The sequence below is a fragment of the Anser cygnoides genome, chromosome 28, assembly GCF_040182565.1.
Source record: "Anser cygnoides isolate HZ-2024a breed goose chromosome 28, Taihu_goose_T2T_genome, whole genome shotgun sequence".
NCBI classification, from domain to species: Eukaryota; Metazoa; Chordata; class Aves; order Anseriformes; family Anatidae; genus Anser; species Anser cygnoides.
The window spans coordinates 417194-437501 of NC_089900.1; the positions used below are offsets into that span (position 1 = coordinate 417194).

The 20308-nt window shown below is 63.9% G+C and overlaps 1 protein-coding gene and 1 long non-coding RNA gene across 2 annotated transcripts; one reads left to right on the forward strand and one right to left on the reverse strand.

Moving 5' to 3' along the window:
• Positions 1-8967: 8967 nt before the first annotated feature.
• Positions 8968-18097, reverse strand: THOC6 (THO complex subunit 6). The gene is given in 11 exon segments (XM_066984202.1): positions 8968-9932; positions 11879-11916; positions 11919-11986; positions 13417-13508; positions 13625-13674; positions 15230-15252; positions 15254-15327; positions 16195-16243; positions 16399-16436; positions 16542-16645; positions 17726-18097. Coding segments are annotated over 11 exon segments (864 nt in total). The 5' UTR covers positions 17970-18097; the 3' UTR covers positions 8968-9848.
• Positions 18098-18292: 195 nt separating this feature from the next.
• Positions 18293-19356, forward strand: LOC136787074 (uncharacterized). Its single transcript, XR_010826806.1, has 3 exons — positions 18293-18437; positions 18574-18612; positions 19223-19356. It is a non-coding gene; the product is annotated as an uncharacterized lncRNA (long non-coding RNA).
• The last annotated feature ends 952 nt before the right edge of the window (positions 19357-20308 follow it).

Here is a 20308-nt window from a genome sequence, read left to right on the forward strand (position 1 = left end):
GGGGGGTTATGGGGTCACGGGGGGGGTTGTCGGGGGGGTTGTGGGGTCACGGGGGTTACGGGGTCACGGGGGGTTATGGGGTCACGGGGGGGTTGTGGGGTCAGGGGGGGTCCGTGGGGCCGTGCCCCTCCCCCCCCGCGTGTCTCTGACCCCCCTTTTTGCCCCCCCCCCCCAGGGCTGTGGCCGGCGCGCTGGGGCCGGGGGGGCCGGTGGCGGCGGCGGCGGGGGGGTACCTGCTGCTGGGGGGGGCCGCCCTGCTGGGGCTCCGGCGGGCCCGGAGAGGTCAGGGGGGTGGGGGGGGCGGGGGGAGGTGTGGGGCTGGGATGTGGGGCAGGGATGTGGGGCTGGGGGTGGTTGTGGGGCTGGGGGGGGGATGTGGGGCAGGGGTGTGGGGCTGGGATGTGGGGCTGGGGGTGTGGGGCTGGGGGTGTGGGGTTGGGATGTGTGGGGCTGGGGGTGTGGGGGGTGTGGGGCAGGATGTGGGGCAGGATGTGGGGCAGGGGTGGTTGTGGGGCAGGGGGGATGTGTGGGGCTGGGGTGGGGCTGGGGGGCGCTGGGGGTGTGTGGGGTGGGAGATGTGGGGCAGCGGTGTGGGGCTGGGGGTGGTTGTGGGGCTGGAGGTGTGGGGCTGGAGGTGTGGGGCTGGGTGTGGGGCAGAATGTGGGGCTGGGGGGGATGTGGGGTGGGGGGGCTGCGGATGTGGGGCTGGGGATGTGGGGCTGGGTGTGGGGCTGGGGCAGAATGTGGGGCAGGGGGGTGGTTATGGGGCGGGGGGCAGAAGGTGTGGGGCTGGGGGTGTGGGGTTGGGGGTGGGTTATGGGGCTGGGGGGGTGTGGGGTGGGAGGTGTGGGGCAGGGATGTGGGGCTGGGGGTGGTTGTGGGGCTGGGACGTGGGGCAGGGGTTGTGGGGCGGGATGTGTGGGGCAGGACGTGTGGGGCAGGGGGGTGGTTATGGGGCAGGGGGTGTGGGGCAGGGATGTGTGGGGCAGGGGGTGTGGGGCAGGGGGGTGGTTGTGGGGCTGGGGATGTGGGGTGGGAGGTGGGGGGCTGGGGGTGGTTATGGGGCTGGGGGGGTGGGGCTGGGGGGGATGTGGGGTGGGGGGGCTGGGGATGTGGGGCAGGGATGTGGGGCTGGGGGGAGGTGTGGGGCTGCAGATGTGGGGCTGGGGATGTGGGGCTGGGTGTGGGGCTGGGGCAGAATGTGGGGCAGGGGGGGTGGTTATGGGGCGGGGGGGGCAGAAGGTGTGGGTCTGGGGGTGGTTGTGGGTCTGGGGGCGATGTGTGGGGCAGGGGGTGTGGGGCTGGGGGTGGGTTGGGGGCTGGGGGGTGTGGGGTGGGAGGTGTGGGGCTGGGATGTGGGGCAGGGGTTGTGGGGCAGGAGGTGTGGGGCAGGGGGTGTGGGGAGGGGGTGGTTATGGGGCAGGGGGGCGTGGGGAAGGGATGTGTGGGGCAGGGGGTGTGGGGCAGGGGGGTGGTTGTGGGGCTGGGGATGTGGGGTGGGAGGTGTGGGGCTGCGGGGGGGATGTGGGGTGGGGGGGCTGGGGATGTGGGGCTGGGATGTGGGGCTTGGGGGTGGGGCAGGGGGGTGGTTATGGGGCTGGGGGGATGTGGGGCTGGGGATGTGTGGGGTGGGAGGTGTGGGGCTGGGTGTGTGGGGTGTGTGGGGCAGGGGTGTGGGGCAGGGTGTGGGGCTGGGGGTGGGTTATGGGGCTGGGGGGGATGTGTGGGGCAGGGGTTGTGGGGAAAGGGGGTGGTTGTGGGGCTGGGGGGATGTGTGGGGCAGGCGGGAGCTGTGGGGCTGGGCGGTGGCCGTGGGGCTCGGGGCCGCGGTGCCGTGGGGGCACTTGGGGGGCAGGAGGGGATCCGTGGGGCGGGACCCACGGGGGGGGGGGGGGGCGTGTGGGGAGCTGTGGGGCGCCCCAAACTGCCCCCCAACCCCCCCGTTTCTGCCCCACAGCTCGGCGCAGCCGCCGGAGGCAGCAGCTGTGGGACCGCAGGTGTGGGGCTGGGAATCTGTGGGGCAGGGAATCTGTGGGGCTGGGAGATCTGTGGGGCTGGGAATCTGTGGGGCTGGGAATCTGTGGGGCAGGGAATCTATGGGGCTGGGAGATCTGTGGGGCGGGGAGATGTGGGGCAGGGAATCTGTGGGGCAGGGAATCTATGGGGCTGGGAATCTGTGGGGCAGGGAATCTGTGGGGCTGGGAGATCTGTGGGGCGGGGAGATGTGGGGCAGGGAATCTGTGGGGCAGGGAATCTATGGGGCTGGGAATCTGTGGGGCAGGGAATCTGTGGGGCAGGAGATCTGTGGGGCAGGGAATCTGTGGGGCAGGGAATCTGTGGGGCAGGAGATCTGTGGGGCAGGGAATCTGTGGGGCTGGGAATCTGTGGGGCTGGGAATCTGTGGGGCTGGGAATCTATGGGGCAGGGAATCTGTGGGGCAGGGAATCTGTGGGGCAGGGAATCTATGGGGCAGGGAGATGTGGGGCAGGGAGATCTGTGGGGCGGGGTATCTATGGGGCAGGGAGGGGTCTACTTGTGGGGCCGGGGTATCTATGGGGCGGGGTTTTCTATGGGGTGGGGGTATCTATGGGGCCGGGAATCTATGGGGCAGGGAAGCTATGGGGCAGGAGATCTATGGGGCGTGAGATCTATGGGGCAGATCTATGGGGCAGGGGTATCTATGGGGCAGGGCCGGCCGTGGGGCGGGGGCTGTTATCTATGGGGCAGGGCCGCTATGGGGCAGGCCCCACGTCTCGCCCCGCTGCCCCCCAGGTTCTTCCGGGTGTCGGCCCCCGACTCCCCGGGCGCTACGGGAACGTGCTCGGCCCCACGGCCGCCCCCTGTGAGTGCGCCCCACACCCCTGCCCCACACCCGCCCCACACCTGCCCCACAACCCCCCGCCCTGCCCCACAACCTCAGCTCTGCCCCACACCTGCCCCATAACCAACCCATCCTGCCCCACACCCTGCCCCACACCTGCCCCACATCCCGCACCCTGCCCCACACCTGCCCCACATCCCCCGTCCTGCCCCACATCCTGCCCCATAACCAACCCATCCTGCCCCACATCCCCTGTCCTGCCCCACATCCTGCCCCATAACCAACCCATCCTGCCCCACATCCCCCGTCCTGCCCCACATCCTGCCCCATAACCAACCCATCCTGCCCCACATCCCCTGTCCTGCCCCACATCCCCCACCCTGCCCCACACCTGCCCCATAACCCACCTGTCCTGCCCCATGCCCTGCCCCACACCTGCCCCATAACCAACCCACCCTGCCCCACACCTGCCCCACATCCCCCGTCCTGCCCCACATCCTGCCCCATAACCAACCCATCCTGCCCCACATCCCCTGTCCTGCCCCACATCCCCCACCTTGCCCCACACCTGCCCCATAACCCACCCCGCCCTGCCCCACACCTGCCCCACAGCCCCCCCCGCGGGTCCTGCCAGCCCCACGGCGCAGCCCCCGGTGACGCCGCCGTGGGGCTGGGGCCCCGAGGAAGAGGAGGAGGAGGGGGAGGAGGAGGAGGAAGGCTACGAGGACCCCGACAGCGACAGCCCCAGCGGTGAGATGTGGGGCAGGGGGGCAGTTGTGGGGCAGGGGGCACTTGTGGGGCAGGGGGGCACTTGTGGGGCACAGCCCCACTGAGCCCCTGCCCCACAGATGGCTACGAGAACGAGCCGGCGGTGCCCACGGCGCGGAGCTCCATTGGTAAAGCACTGCCCCATAGCGCCCCATAGCGCCCCATAGCACCCCATAGCGTGCCCCATAGCGCCCCATAGCGCCCCATACTGCCCCATAGCGTGCCCCATAGCGCGCCCCATAGCATCCCATAGCCTGCCCCATAGCGTGCCCCATAGAGTGCCTCATAGCACCCCATACTGCCCCATAGCGCCCCGTAGCCTGCCCCATAGTGTGCCCCATAGTGCCCCATAGCTCCCCACAGTGCCCCATAGCGCCCCATAGCACCCCATAGCACCCCATAGCCTGCCCCATAGCGCCCCATAGCATGCCCCATAGCACCTCATACTGCCCCATAGAGTGCCCTATAGCGCCCCATAGCGTGCTCCATAGCACCCCATAGCCTGCCCCATAGCACCCCATACTGCCCCATAGCGTGCCCCATAGCGCACCATAGCGCCCCACAGTGCCCCATAGCATGCCCCATAGCGTGCCCCATAGCACCCCATAGCCTGCCCCATAGCACCCCATAGCGCCCCATAGCCTGCCTCATAGCGCCCCATAGCACCTCATACTGCCCCATAGCGTGCCCCATAGCGCCCCATAGTGCCCCATAGCACCCCATAGTGCCCCATAGCCTGCCCCATAGCACCCCATAGCGCCCCCATAGCATCCCATAGCCTGCCCCATAGCCTGCCCCATAGCGCGCCCCGTAGCGCCCCCTGACCCCCAACCTCCCCACAGGGAGCTACGAGAACGACCCTGAGGGCGCCGTGGGCGCTATGGGGCAGGTAACTGGGGGGGGGGCACTTATGGGGCAGAGCTGCCCCACAGATGCCCCCCACGGCCTGGGGGTCGCTGTGGGGCTGCCCCACAAGTGCCCCCCCCCCCCCCCCCCCCCAGGTGCCGGGTGCCCGCCGGGGGATCGGGGCCAGCTCGGGCCCGGCGCCGCGCGGCTGCTGGCAGGTGAGGGGCCCCCAAAATCCCGGAAACGGCCCCAAAATGGCCCCAAAATCCCCTAAATGGCCCCCAAATGGCCCCCAAAATCCCCTAAATGACCCCAAAATGGCCCCAAAATCCCCTAAATGACCCCCAAATGGCCCAAAATATCCCCCAAATGGACCCCAAATCCCCCAAATGGCCCCAAAATGGCCCCAAAAATCCCCTAAATGGCCCCCAAATGGCCCCCAAAATCCCGGAAACGGCCCCAAAACGGCCCCAAAATCCCCTAAATGGCCCCCAAATGGCCCCAAAAGCCCCCAAAATGGCCCCCAAAATCCCCTAAATGGCTCCAAAAATCCCTTAAATGGCCCCAAAAGCCCTTAAATGGCCCCCAAAAGCCCTGAAATGGCCCCAAAATGGCCCTAAAAATCCCCCAAATGGCCCCAAAAGCCCCTAAATGGCCCCAAAATGGCCCCAAGTATCCCCCAAAAGGACTCCAAATCCCCCAAATGGCCCCAAAATGGCCCCAAAATCCCCTAAATGGCCCCAAAAGCCCTTAAATGGCCCCCAAAATCCCTGAAACGGCCCCAAAATGGCCCTAAAAATCCCCTAAATGGCCCCAAAATGGCCCTAAAATCCCCCAAATGGACCCCAAAAATCCCTTAAATGGCCCCAGAAGTCCTTAAATGGCCCCCAAAATCCCTGAAATGACCCCAAAATGGCCCTAAAAATCCCCTAAATGGCCCCAAAAGCCCCTAAATTGCCCCAAAATGGCCCCAAAATCCCCCAAATGGCCCCAAAAGCCCTTAAATGGCCCCCAAAATCCCTGAAATGACCCCAAAATGGCCCTAAAAATCCCCTAAATGGCCCCAAAAGCCCCTAAATTGCCCCAAAATGGCCCCAAAAATCCCAAAAATGGACCCCAAATCCCATAAATGGCCCCAAAATGTCCCCAAAAATGCCCTAAATGGCCCCAAAAGCCCTTAAGTGGCCCCAAAATCACTGAAATGACCCCAAAATGGCCCCAAAAGCTCCCCAAATTGCCCCAAAAAAAATCCCCTAAATGGTCCCAAAATGGCCCCAAATATCCCCCAAATGGCGCCCAAAACCCCCAAAATGGCCCCAAAATGGCCCCAAAATTGTCCCCAAAATCCCCTAAGTGGCCCCAAAATAGCAAAATGGCCCCAAAATGGCCCCAAAATCCCAAATCCCCGAATGTCCCCAAATCCCCGGAATGTCCCCAAATCCCCGGAATGTCCCAAAATCCCGCTGACTGACCCCAAATCCCCCAGGGCTGCAGCGGGCGCTGCGAGGGGGCGGGCGAGCGCCTGGAGGGGAGGAGCGAGGGCTCGGCCGGTGAGCGGGGGGGGTCACGGGGGGTCACGGGGTCACGGGGGGTCACGGGGGGTCACGGGGGGTCATGGGGTCACGGGGGTCATGGGGTTACAGGGGGTTATGGGGTCAGGGGGGTTATGGGGTCACGGGGGGTTAAGGGGACACGGGGTCATAGGGAGGCCATGGGGTCACGGGGGTCACGGGGCTCACGGGGGGTCATGGGGTCACGGGGGGTCATGGGGTCATGGGGAGGTCACGGGGGTCATGGGGGTCACAGGATCATGGGGGGGTCATGGGGTTACGGGGGTAATGGGGTTATGGGGTCACGGGGGTTATGGGGTCACAGGGGGGGTCATGGGGGTCACGTGGGGGTCATGGGGTCACGTGGGGGTCATGGGGTCATGTGGGGTAACAGGGGGTCATGGGGTCACGGGGTCATGGGGGGTCATGGAGGGTCATGGGGTTACGGGGGGGTTATGGGGTTGTGGGGTCGGAGGTGTTATGGGGTCAGGAGGGGTTATGGGGTCATGGGGGGTTATGGGGTCACGGGGTCATGGGGGGGTCATGAGGGGTCACATGGGGGTCACGGGGGGTTATGGGGTTGGGGGGGGTTATGGGGTCACGGGGGGTTATGGGGTCACGGGGGTTGGGGGGGGTCATGGGGTCATGAGGGGTCCTGGGGTCACGGGGGGGGTCACAGGGGGTCATGGGGTTCTGGGGGGGTTATGGGGTCAGGGAGAGGGTTATGGGGTCACGGGAGGCATTATGGGGTCATGGGGGGGGGTTATGGGGTCACGGGGGGGTCATGGGGTCAGTGGGGGATCACGAGGGGTTATGGGGTCATGGGGGGTCATGGGGTCACAGGGAGGTCATGGGGTTATGGGGTCGGGGGGGTTATAGGGTCACAGGGGGTTGTGGCGTCACGGGGTTGGGGATGGGGGTTATGGGGTCGGGGGGGTCAGGGGGGTTATGGGGTCACAGGGGGGTCATGGGGGGTCATGGGGTGATGGGGACCCCTCCCCCCCCCCAGGCTCGCAGCCCTACGAGGACATGGGGGCCCCAAGACCGGCCCCGGGGCGAGCGCCGGCACCCGAGGACGGTGAGGGGGGATTTGGGGCCGTTTGGGGGATTTGGGGGGAATTTGGGGGTGTTGGGGGTATTTGGGGGGAATTTGGGGGGTTTTGGGGGATTTTGGGGGGATTTGGGGGGATTTGGGGGATTTGGGGAATTTGGGGGATTTTGGGGGGATTTGGGGGATTTGGGGGATTTTGGGGGGATTTGGGTAGAATTTGGGGGAATTTGGTGGGATTTTGGGGGATTTGGGGAATTTTGGGGGGGATTTGGGGAATTTGGGGGGATTTGGGGGAATTTGGGGGATTTTGGGGGGATTTGTTGGGAATTAGGGGGATTTTGGGGGAATTCGTTTTTTTGGGGGGGGGGGATTTTGGGGCGATTTGGGGGGAATTTGGGGGATTTTGGGGCCATTTTGGGGGATTTTGGGCCCCCCGTGACACGTGTTCCCCCCCCCCCCCCCCAGACGCCGGCTCCTACGAGAACATGGCGGGGGCGGAGCTTCTGGAGCTGGCCCCGCCCTGACCCCGCCCCCTTGGTGCCCCCCCCCAAAATCCCCCCAATTTTCCCCAAATTCCCCGAATTTCCCCCCAATTTTCCCTAAATTTTCCCAATTGTCCCCAAATTTCCCCCATTTTTCCCTAAATTTCCCCAATTTTCCCTAAACCCCAATTGTCCCCAAATTTTCCCCCAATTGTCCCCAAATCCCCCCAAACTTCCCCAATTTTCCCTAGATTTCCTAATTGTCCTCAAATCCTCCCCATTGTCCCCAAATTTTTCTCCATTTCCCCCAAATCTCTCCAAATTCCTTTAATTTTCCCCAAATTTTCCCATTTTCCCCTAAATTTCCCCAATTTTCCCTGAATTTCCCCGATTTTCCCAATTTTCCCCATTTTCCCTAAATCCTCCACATTATCCCCAAATTTTCCCCAATTTTCCCCCATTTCCTCCAAATTCCTTCAATTCTCCTCCAATTTTCCCCAAATCTCTCCAAATTCCTTTAATTTTCCCCAAATTTCCCCAATTTTTCCCTAAATTTCCCCAAATTTTCCCCAATTTTCCCTAAATCCCCCATTGTCCCCAAATTTCCCAATTGTCCCCAAATCCCCCCAATTTCCCCCAATTCCCTCCAATTTTCCCTGAATTTCCCTAATTGTCCCCAAATCCTCCTCATTGTCCCCAAATTTCCCCCACTTTCTCCAAATTTCCTCAAAATTCCTTCAATTTTCCCCAATTTCCCCCCATTTTCCCCAAATTCCTTTAATTTCTCCAAATTTTCCCTGATTTTCCCTAAATTCCCCGAATTTCCCCAAATTCCCTCAATTGTCCCTGGATTTCCCCCAAATCCCCCAATTTTCCCCCAAATCCCCCCAATTTTCCCCAAATCTCTCTCAATTGTCCCTAAATTTTCCCCAAATCCCCCCAATTTTCCCCAAATCTCTCTCAATTGTCCCTAAATTTCCCCCAAATCCCCCCAGTTTTCCCCAAATCCCCCATTACCCCCAAATTTCCTAATTTTCCCCAATTTTTCCCCCGTTTTCCCCAAATTCCCCCAGTTTTCCCTAAATTCCCTCAATTCCTCCCAAATTTTCCCCAATTTTCCCCAAATTCCCATTTTCCCTAAATCCCCTAAATTTTCCCCAATTCCCCCATTATCCCCAAATTTCACAATTTTCCCCAAATTTTCCCCGTTTCCCCCCAAATTCCCCCAGTTTTCCCTAAATTCCCTCAATTCCTCCCAAATTTTCCCCAAATTCCCCCCATTTTCCCTAAATCCCCTAAATTTTCCCCAATTTTTCCCTAAATCCCCTAAGTTTTCCCCAATTTTTCCCCAAATCCCCCTAATTCCCCCCAGTTGACCCCAAATTCCCCAATTTTTCCCCAAATCCTCCCCTTCCCCCCCCCGCCCCCAAGCGCAGCCGACACAAGAAATAAAACACGACCAGTGCTGTAATAAACTGGGGGAACTGGGAGCGACTGGGAGCAACTGGGACCAGCCTCCGGACCTGAGTGACGCTGGGAGGGGGCACTGGGAGGGACTGGGAGCGACTGGGGGGGACTGGGAGAGACTGGGGAGGGGACTGGGAGGGGCCTGGGGGGCACTGGGAGGGAATTGGAGGGCACTGGGAGGGAATGGGAGGTTACTGGGAGCACTGGGAGTTCCCAGGAGTTACTGGGAAGGACTGGAATGTACTGGGGGGTCACTGGGAGGCACTGAGGGTTACTGGGAGGTAACTGGAAGTAACTGGGAGGAACTGAGAAATAACTGGGGGTTACTTGGAGGTAACTGGGAAGTAACTGGGAGAGACTGGGAGAAACTGGAGATTACTGGGAGGTAACTGGGGGTGACTGGGGGTTACTGGGAGGTGACTGGGAGGGACTGGAGGTTACTTGGAGGTAACTGGGAGGGACTAGGGGTTACTGGGAGGTAACTGGGAGGAACTGGAAGGTAACTGGGGGTTACTTGGAGATGACTGGGAGGGATTGGGAGTTACTGGGAGGTGACTGGGAGGGACTGGGGGTTACTGGTCGATAACTGGCCTGTAACTGGGAGGCACCTAGGAGGCACTGGGAGGGACCGGGGGTTACTGGGGGGTAACCGGGGGTTACTGGGAGGCACTGGGAGGGACCGGGGGTTACTGGGGGGTAACCGGGAGGTAACTGGGGGTGACTGGGAGGGACTGGGGGTTACTGGGGGGTTACTGGGGGGTAACTGGGGGTGACTGGGGGGTTACTGGGGGGTTACTGGGGGGTTACTGGGGGGTGACTGGGGGGTTACTGGGGGGTAACTGGGGGTGACTGGGCGGCGCGGCTCAGGCGAAGCGCAGGGCGAAGGCGCGGTAGCCCAGGTTGGTGAAGACGTCGATCTTGGGGCTGTTCCCCGCCGCCGTCAGCACCTGCGGGCGGGGCCGCGTCGGGACACGCCCACCGCGGGCCCCGCCCACATCCAAGCCCCGCCCACCGCAGGCCCCGCCCACCGCAGGCCCCGCCCCCATCAAGCCCCGCCCACCGCAGGCCCCGCCCACCGCAGGCCCCGCCCCCATCAAGCCCCGCCCCATCAAGCCCCGCCCCCATCAAGCCCCGCCCACCGCAGGCCCCGCCCACCGCAGGCCCCGCCCACCGCAGGCCCCGCCCACCCCTCAGGCCCCTCCCCCTTCCCCTCCCCATTTCCCCCCTTTCCCTTCCCGTTAGCCCCGCCCCCTTTAGACCACGCCCCCTTTGGCCCCGCCCCCTTTGGCCCCTCCCCCTTTAGACCCCGCCCCCTTTTGCCCCGCCCACCCAAACCACGCCCCCACCAGGCCCCTCCCCCTCCCCGTTCCCCCCTCTCCCCTCCCCCCTCCCCCCACCCCTTCCCGTTTAGCTCCGCCCCTTTTGGCCCCGCCCTTTGGCCCCGCCCCTTTAAGCCACGCCCCCTTAAGCCCCTCCCACCCCTTAGGCCCCTCCCCCTTCCACCCTCCCCTCCCCACCTCCCCCTTCCCTCCCCCTGCCCCCTCCCTCCAGGCCCCTCCCCCTCCCTGGCCCCTCCCCCTCCCTGGCCCCGCCCCCCTCCCAGGAGGCCCCGCCCCCTCCCTGGAGGCCCCGCCCCCTCCCTGGAGGCCCCGCCCCCCCTGGAAGGGGCCCCGCCCCCTCCCTGGAGGCCCCGCCCCCTCCCTGGAGGCCCCGCCCCTCCCTGGCCCCGCCCCCTCCCTGGCCCCGCCCCTCCCTGGCCCCGCCCCCTCCCTGGCCCCGCCCACCTTGTGCTCGGGGGCGGGGGGTGCAGGCAGAGGCAGCGCAGGGCGGGGGGGCTGCAGGGCACCCGCCCCCGGGGCTCCCCGCTCAGCTGCAGCTGGTGCAGCGCCGGGCCCTGCCCGCAGGCCAGCACCTGCGGGGGGGGGGGTACTGGGGGGACTGGGAGGGACTGGGAGGGGGTGCGGGGGGACTGGGAGGGGATGGGAGGGGGTGGGGGGGACTGGGAGGGGATGGGAGGGGCTGGGAGGGGACTGGGAGGGACTGGGAGGAACTGGGAGGGACGGGGAGGGACTGGGAGGGGACTGGGGGAACTGGGAGGGACTGGGAGGCACTGGGAGGGGACTGCGGGGGGACTTGGGGGAACTGGGAGGGACTGGGAGGGGACTGGGAGGGACGGGGAGGGACTGGGAAGGACTGGGACAGGATTGAGAGGGGGCTGAGGGCAACTGGGAGGGGCTGGGAGGGACTGGGAGGGGACTGGGGGGGACTGGGGGGGACTGGGGGGGGACTGGGGGGACTGGGGGGGGGACTGGGGGGGATGGGAGGGGACTGGGGGAACTGGGAAGGACTGGGAGAGGATTGAGAGGGGGCTGAGGGCAACTGGGAGGGACTGGGAGGGGCTGGGAGGGGATGGGGAGGGACTGGGAGGGACTGGGAGGGACTGGGAGGGACTGGGAGGGGACTGGGAGGGGACTGGGAGGGGACTGGGGAGGGGACTGGGGGGGGGGTTAGGGTGCACTGGGAGCACTGGGGGGTCCCGGGGGGTCCTGGGGGGGGGGTCCTGAGGGGGTCCCAGGGGATTGGGGGGTCAGGGGGTCCCGGAGGGGGGTCCCAGGGGTCGCGGGGGTCAGGGGGTCCAGGGGGGTCGGGGGGGGGGTCGCGGCGTTTGGGGGGGTCCCAGGGATTTGGGGGGGGGCAGGGGGGTCAGGGGGGTCTGGGGGGTCTCAGGGTCGGGGGGTCCCGGGGGCCCCGGGGGTTTGGGGGGGGTCCCGGGGGGGTCGGGGGGGGGGTCCCGGGGGTTTGGGGGGGGTCGCGGGGGGGGGTCAGGGGGGGTCGCGGGGGGGGGGGTCCCGGGGGTTTGGGGGGGTCGGGGGGGGTCGCGGGGGGCACCGACCAGGTCCTGGTGGAAGAGGACGTGCTGCTGCCCGGGGGGCAGGGGAACACCGTGGTGGGGGTGACGGAGCGCAGGTGCCAGAGGGTCAGCGCCGGGCCCCCCGCACACCTGGGGGACAGAAACCGCCGGGATTCACCCCAAAACGGCGCGGGGGGTGGGGGGGGGGGGGAGAGACCCGAAACGGCCTCGATTCGCCCCGAAAACCCCACGGAAAACCCCAAAACCGCCCCAATTCGCCCCAAAAATCCCACCCCTGGCAAGGGAAACCCCAAAACTGCCCCAATTTGCCCTAAAAATCCCACTCCTGGCAAGGGAAAACCCCAAAACTGCCCCAATTTGCCCTAAAAATCCCACCCCTGGCAAGGAAAACCCCAAAACTGCCCCAATTCGCCCCCAAAACCCCACGGAAAACCCCAAAACCGCCCCAATTCGCCCCCAAAATCCCACCCCTGGCAAGGGAAAACCCCAAAACTGCCCCAATTACGCCCCCAAAAACCCCAAGGAAAACCCCAAAACTGCCCCAATTTGCCCCCAAAATCCCACCCCTGGCAAGGGAAAACCACAAAACTGCCCCACCCGCCCCAAAAACCCCAAGGAAAATCCCAAAACTGCCACAATTTGCCCCAAAAACCCCACGGAAAACCCCAAAACCGCCCCACCCGCCCCAAAAATCCCACCCTGGCAAGGGAAAACCCCAAAACTGCCCCAATTCGCCCCAAAAACCCCAAGGAAAACCCAAAAACTGCCACAAATTGCCCTCAAAACCCCACGGAAAACCCCAAAACCGCCACAATTCGCCCCAAAAATCCCACCCCTGGCAAGGGAAAACCCCAAAACTGCCCCAATTTGGCCCGAAAACCCCAAGGAAAACCCCAAAACTGCCCCAATTCGCCCCCCAAACCCCACGGAAAACCCCAAAACCGCCCCAATTTGCCCCCAAAAATCCCACCCCTGGCAAGGGAAAACCCCAAAACCGCCCCAATTCGCCCCAAAAAGCTGAGGGAAAACCTTGAAACCACCCCAATTCGCCCCAAAAAGTCCAGAGAAAACCCCAAAACCGCCACGATTTGCCCCAAAAACCCCAAGGAAAACCCCAAAACAGCCCCAATTTGCCCCCAAAACCCGAGAGAAAACCCCAAAACCGCCCCGATTTGCCCCAAAAAGACCAAGAAAAACCCCCAAAGCACCCCAATTCTCCCCCAAAATCTCACCCCCATTGAGGGAAAACCCCCAAACGGCCCCAATTCACCCCAAAAAAGCACAGAGAAAACCCCGAAACTGCCCAAATTCACCCCAAAAAGAAGGGGGCAAAACCCCAAAACTGCCCCAATTCACCCAAAAAAGCACACAGAAAACCCCAAAACTGCCCAAATTTGCCCCAAAAACAAGGGGGAAAACCCCAAAATGGCTCCAATTCACCCCAAAAAAACATAGAGAAAACCCCAAAATGCCCAAATTCACCCCAAAAAGAAGGGGGCAAAACCCCCAAACGGCCCCAATTCACCCCAAAATCGCACATGGAGGGAAAACCCCAAAACCGCCCCGATTCACCCCAAAATCCCCTCACCATCCAGTCGGAGTCGGTGGCCAGGCAGCGGATCCACTTCCCGTTCTGGGGCCGGCTGCACTCCTGCATTTTGGGGCAAAAAACCACGATTTTAGGACTTTTTCCACGCCGAAAACCTAAAAATAGCTATTTTTGGCACCCCCGGTAAAACAGATTTGCCCGAAATTGCCGGTTTTTACCTCGTATTTATGCACCTCGATGACCTGCACTTGGGCGCCGTTTCGTAGGTCTGAAACGAGGGCGAGATTTGGGGGAATTTAGGGAGGTTTTGGGTAATTTGGGAGAATTTGGGGAAATTAAGGGAAATTTGGGGAGATTTGGGGCAAATTGGGGCAAATTGGGGAAATTTTAGGGAATATTGGGGAAATTTAAGGGAATACTGGGGAAATTTGGGGAAATTTTAGGGAATATTGGGGAAATTTCAGGGAATACTGGGGAAATTTGGGGAAATTTGAGGAAATTTAAAGGAAATTTGGGGAAATTTAAGGGAATTTGGGGAAATTTTGAGCCATTTTGGGGTAATTTGGGTCCACTTTGGTACCATTTTGGGTCCATTTTTGGCCATTTTGGGGCCATTTAAGGAAATACGGGGACATCCTGGGGACATTTGAGGCCATTTCAGTGAAATTTGGGAAATTTAGGTCCTATTTTTGGGAAAATTTCCTATTTTGGGGAAATTTAGGTCCTTTTTGGGGCCATTTAGGTCCCTTTTGGGGCCACTTGTGGCCATTTTGGGCCATTTTGGGGCCATTTTTGGAAATGTGCGGCCATTTTGGGGAAATTTGGGGCGATTTGGGGAAAATTGGGGCCATTTTGTTCCCTTTTGGGGCCAATTTGGGCCATTTTGGGGCCATTTCTAGAAATCTACAGACATTTAAGGAAACGTGGACATTTTGGGGCTATTTGGGTCCCTTTGGGGGCCATTTTTGGGGCCATTTCTGGAAATTTAGGAAAACATGGAGACATTTTGGGGCTGTTTAGGGCCATTTAGGGGAAATTTGGGGCCATTTGGGGCCTTTTTGGTGCCATTTTAGGGAATTTGGGGGCCATTTGGGGCCTTTTTGGTGCCATTTTAGGGCCATTTTTTGCCCATTTTAGGAAAACGTGAGATCATTTAGAGAAACATGGGGTCATTTTGGGGCTATTTAGGGCCATTTTAGGGAAATTTGGGGCCGTTTTGGGGAAATTTTTGGCCATTTTGGGGAAATTTGGGGCCATTTCTGGAAATTTAGGGAAACATGCGGCCATTTTGGGGCTATTTAGGGTCATTTTAGGGCTATTTAGAGCCATTTTGGGGCCATTTTTGCCCGTTTTAGGAAAACACGGGACCATTTAGCCAAACATGGGGTCATTTTGGGGCTATTTAGGGCCGTTTTGGGGAAATTTGGGGCCATCTGGGGGAAATTTGGGGCCATTTTAGGGAATTTGGGGGCCATTTGGGGCCTTTTTGGTGCCATTTTAGGGCCATTTTTGCCCATTTCATGAAAACATGAGGCTGTTTAGAAAAACATGGGGTCATTTTGGGGCTATTTAATGCCATTTTGGGGAAATTGGGGGCCATTTTGGGGAAATTTGGGGCCATTTTGGGAAAATTTGGGGCCATTTTTTGCCATTTTTGGCCGTTTTGGGGCCATTTTTTGCCATTTTTTGCCGTTTTGGGGCCGTTTTTTGCCGTTTTTGGCCGTTTTGGGGCCGTTTCTGGGCGTTTTGGGGCGCCGAGGGAAACGCGGAGACGCTCGAGGCGATTTTGGGGCGATTCAGGGGGTTTTGGGTCCGCCGCTCACCCCAGAGGCGCACGGTGCCGTCCTCCCCCCGAGAGCACCTGGGGGGGGTCGCGCAGCGCCAGGCAGTGCACGTAGTCCCGGTGCCCCCGCAGCTCGTGCTGGGGGGGCACGGGGCTGTCACCCCCCTCTGCGACCCCAAATCCCCCCCATTTCACCCCAAAACCCCCCAAGCCCCCCAAATCCCCCAAATGCCCCCAAACCCCCCCCGTTTCCCCCCAAACCCCCCCCCCAAATGCCCCCAAATCCCCCCATTTCCCCCCAAACCCCCCCCCAAATGCCCCCAAATCCCCCCTATTTCCCCCCAAAGCCCCCAACGTCCCCAAATCCCCCCAAATGTCCCCAAGACCCCCAAACCCCCCCCCCAATCCCCCCCCAGCCCCCCCCAACCCCCCACTGACCCCCCCAAAACCCCCCCCCAACCCCCCCCCCCCAAATCCACCCCAAACCCCCTCTAACCTCCCCAAACCCCCCAAACACCCCCAAATCCCCCCCAAAATCCCCCATTACCCCCCCAAATCCTCCCCAACCCCCCCAGCTCCCCCCAAATCCCCCCCCCAAACCCCTCCAACCCCCCAAAATTCCCCCAAATCCCCCCCAAATCCCCCAAAATCCCCCCCAAATCCCCCAAAATCCCCCCAGCTCCCCCCAAATCCCCCCCAAAACCCCCCCAACCCCCCCCAAAATCCCCCAAATCCCCCCCAAATAAATCCCCCCCACCCCCCCCCCTCACCGTGAACCCCCGTCTCCAGGTCCATCACCCGCACGGCGCCGTCCCCCCGGCCAGCACCAGGGAGTTGTCCTTTGGGGGGGGGGACAACGATGACGTCACCGCCCCTCCCCCCCCAAATTTACCCCCCCACCCCAAACTCACCCCCCCCGCCCCAAACTTCCCCCCCCGCCCCAAATTTGCCCCCCCCCCCCCCCAATTTTTGCCCCCCCCCCCCCCCCCCAAATTTTTCACCCACCCTCGGGTTCAGCTGCAGGCTGTTGATCTCCGGCACCTCCAGGCTGCTCCTATAAAAAACGGGGGCAAGTTTTGGGTCGAAATCCCGCCGTTTCGGGTCAGCCGACCCCCAAGGACACCCCCAAAACTTTTAGCCCCCCCCCAAATTTTTTTAGCCCCCCAAAATTTTAATTTTTTTAAATGGGAGGGGGAAAGGGGAGCTCACCGGCAAGGGGGGCGGCGCGTCCACACTTCCTTACAGCCCTGGATTTTTGGGGGAAAAAACGGCGATTTTGGGTCAGGGGGGGGTTAAACGAGGTGGGGGGGGTTGATAAGGGGGGGACACCCCAAAATTTGGGGGGGGGGCACCTTTTGGTGGACGTCGGCCCAGCTCCAGGCCTTGACCTCGCCGTCGCTGGCGCTCAGCAGGTGCCGCTCGCCGCAGGCCAGGGCGTAGACGGGGCCCTGGTGGGCTGGGGGGGCGGGGCTTGAGGGGGCGGGGCTTAAGGGGGTGTGGCCTAAAGGGGCGGGGCTTAAGGGGGCGGGGCTTAAAGGGGCATGGCCTAAAGGGGCGGGGCTTAAGGGGGCATGGCTTAAAGGGGTGTGGCCTAAAGGGGACGTGGCTTAAAGGGGCGGGGCCTAAAGGGGCGGGGCTTAAAGGGGTGTGGCCTAAAGGGGGCGGGGCTTAAAGGGGTGTGGCCTAAAGGGAGGGGCTTAAGGGGGTGTAACTAAAGGGGCGGGGCTTAAAGGGGTGTGGCCTAAAGGGGGCGTGGCTTAAAGGGGTGTGGCCTAAAGGGGGCGGGGCTTAAAGGGGTGTGGCCTAAAGGGGCGGGGCTTAAAGGGGTGTGGCCCTAAAGGGGCGGGGCTTAAGGGGGTGTAACTAAAGGGGCGGGGCTTAAAGGGGTGTGGCCTAAAGGGGGCGGGGCTTAAGGGGGCGGGGGCTTAAAGGGGTGTGGCTTTAGGGGCGGGGCTTAAAGGGGCGGGGCTTCGCGTAGGGGCGGGGTTATAAAGGGGGCGTGGCTTGGTGCGAACGGGGGTGGGGCTTAATGGAAGGGGCGGGGCTTAACACAAGGGGGCGGGGCTTGATGGACCCAGTGGGGCTTAATGGAGGGGGCGGGGCTTGTAGAAGGGGGCGTGGCTTTATGGGGAAAGGGGGAGGGGCTTGGGGAGGGGGCGGGGCTTAACGCGAGGGGGCGGGGCTTGGGAAAGGGGAGGGGCTGGGGGAGGGGGGACTTCACGGGGAGGGGGCGGGGCTTGGCGGAAGGGGCGGGGCTTAACGCAAGGGGGCGGGGCTTGGCAACTGGGAGGGGCTTGAGGGAAGAGGGGGCTTAATGGAAGGGGCGGGGCTTAGTGAAAAGGGGGCGGGGCTTAATGGAAGGGGTGGGGCTTTATAGAAGGGGCGGGGCTTAACACAGGGGGCGGGGCTTTGTAGAAGGGGTGGGGCTTAACGGAAGGGGGCGGGGCTTATGGGAAGGGCCCGCTGGGAAGGCCCGGAGGGGGAGGGGGGGGAGGTGGCGCGCCGCAAAGCCCGCTGGGAGGTCACGCGGGCTCACCCCGGAAGCAGACGAGCGGCCTCTTGCTCTCCTCCTTGGCCTCGGCGCTGAGGGCGGCCGCCAGCCCGAAGACGGCCACCTCGCCGTAGTTGTTGCCCGCCGCCAGGTAGCGGCCGCAGGGCGAGGGGCTCTGGCACAGGACGCTCATGTGCAGCAGCTGCCGGGCCCGCCGGGGGCACGGCCGGGACGCGGGGAGGCCGCCGCCGCCGCCGCCATCTCCCTCCTCTTCCGTGGGCGCCGCCATTTTCGCCGCTTCTTCTCGGCGCCGGGTGATGACGTCAGAGCGCCGCGCACGCGCCCCTGGCTGTGGGGACGCGGAACGCGCTGCGCATGCGCCCCCTCCCCGCTGTACGGACGCCGAGCGCACTGCGCACGCTCCAAACCCCTTATAAGGTACAGAAGGCACTGCGCATGCGCTCCCGCCCCGCTGTACGGACAGTGAGCGCACTGCGCACGCTCCAAACCCCTATAAGGATACAGAAGGCACTGCGCATGCGCTGCCCCCCCGCTATACGGCCACCGAACGTACTGCGCATGCGCCCCCTCCGGTTGTACGGACACGGCGGGAACTGCGCACGCGCGCCGCTCGCCGTACGGCCTCCGAGCGCTCCCTGCGCATGCCCGGCGCCGCCGCGGAGCCCGCCCTGTTCCGTACGGCGCCTGCTGCGCCTGCGCAGATGGCGGCGGCCCGGCGGGAGCGGCTGGGCGCGGAGTGAGCGGGGGGTGACGGGATCGGGGCGGACCGGGGGGGGGGGGGGGGAGATGGGGGCCGCGGGGGGTTGTGGGAAGGTGGAGGACCCCCCGGGGGGGGGTGGGGAGGGGTGCTGGAGGCCTCCTCTCGTCCCCAGGCTGAGCGGGGCCAAGCGGCGGCAGGAGGCCTGCGACGGGTGAGAGGGGCGGGGGGCACTGGGAGGGACTGGGAGGGGAGTGGGAGGGGCTGGGAGGGGACTGGGAGGGGCTGGGAGGGACTGGGAGGGACTGGGAGGGGACTGGGAGGGGACTGGGGGGGACTGGGAGGGGACTGAGAGGGGACTGGGGAAGGGACTGGGAGGGGGACTGGGGAGGGGACTGGGGAGGGGGGGACTGGGAGGGGAGTGGGAGGGGAGTGGGAGGGACTGGGAGGGACTGGGAGGGGTTTGGGAGGGACTGGGAGGGGGAGTGGGAGGGGTTTGGGAGGGACTGGGAGGGGAGTGGGAGGGGCTGGGAGGGGAGTGGGAGGGGCTGGGAGGGGTTTGGGAGGGACTGGGAGGGGAGTGGGAGGGGACTGGGAGGGGACTGGGAGGGGACTGGGAGGGGAGTGGGAGAGGCTGGGAGGGGACTGGGAGGGGCCCAGGGGGTGATGGGAGGGGCCCCAGGGGATACTGGGAGGACTGGGAGGGCTCCAGGGGATACTGGGAGGACCCTAGGGGGGTATTGGGAGGACTGGGAGGACCCTAGGGGGATACTGGGAGGACCCCAGTACACGCTGGGAGCCCCCCCAGGGCCCCCCCCAAGCAGCCCCTCCCCGAGGCGCTGGCGGCCGCCCGGCTCCGGGCCCTCGGCTTCCACCACGACCACGGCTACGGCCGCAACGGGCCTGCCCGCCGCAGGTGGGGGGCAGGTGTGGGGCAGGTGTGGGGCAGGGTGTGGGGCGGGTATGGGTCAGGTGTGGGGCGGGAGGAGGGGCAGGTGTGGGGCAGGTGTGGGGCAGGGTGTGGGGTGGGAGGAGGGGAAGGTGTGGGGCAGGTGTGGGGCAGGTGTGGGGCGGGAGGAGGGGCAGGTGTGGGGCAGGTGTGGGGTGCTGTGGGGCAGGGTGTGGGGCAGGAGAAGGGGGAAGGTGTGGGGTGGATGTGGGGCAGGTGTGGGGCAGAAGAGGAAGGTGTGGGGCAGGTGTGGGGCGCTGTGGGGCAGGGAGGAAGGGAAGGTGTGGGGCAGGCTATGGGGCAGGTGTGGGGCAGGAGAAGGGGAAGGTGTGGGGTGGGTGTGGGGGCAGTTGTGGGGCGCTGTGGGGCAGGAGGAGGGGGTTGTGGGGCAGGCGGGGGGGGGCCTGCGGGGGCACTTGTGGGGCAGGAGCAGCGGGGCAGGGCTGGGGGGCAGCGGGGGGGTGAGATGTGGGGCAGGACGGGGGGGCTGGGGGGGGGGCAGGAGGAGGCACTTGTGGGGCAGGAGGGGGGCTGTGGGGGCAGAACCGGGGACTTGGGGGGCAGAACCGGGGACTTGTGGGGCAGCCCCACACCTTGCTTTGCCCCCCCCAGGCCCCCCTACCCCGATGCCCGCGACGGCGCCCTGAGACCCTGAGGTGCCCCCCCGGCGCCGTGGGGCGCCCCCGGCTGCCCCCCGATAAAGGCCGAGACCCCCGGAGCCGTGTCGCTGTGGGGCCGCCCCAGAACTTATGGGGCCGGGAGCCCCCCCCGACACGGGGGCAAGATGTGGGGCAGGTGAAGGATTTTGGGGACCCCCCACCCCCACCCCATTAAACGCCCCCGCGTGCCTCCCCGAGCCCTCAAACCCTCGTTTTTCGCCCAAAATTAACTAAAAAACGGATTTCTAAAGAGAAACGCGCGGCCCTGTTAATACGCCCCCCCCCCCCGCGCGCCCCCTCGT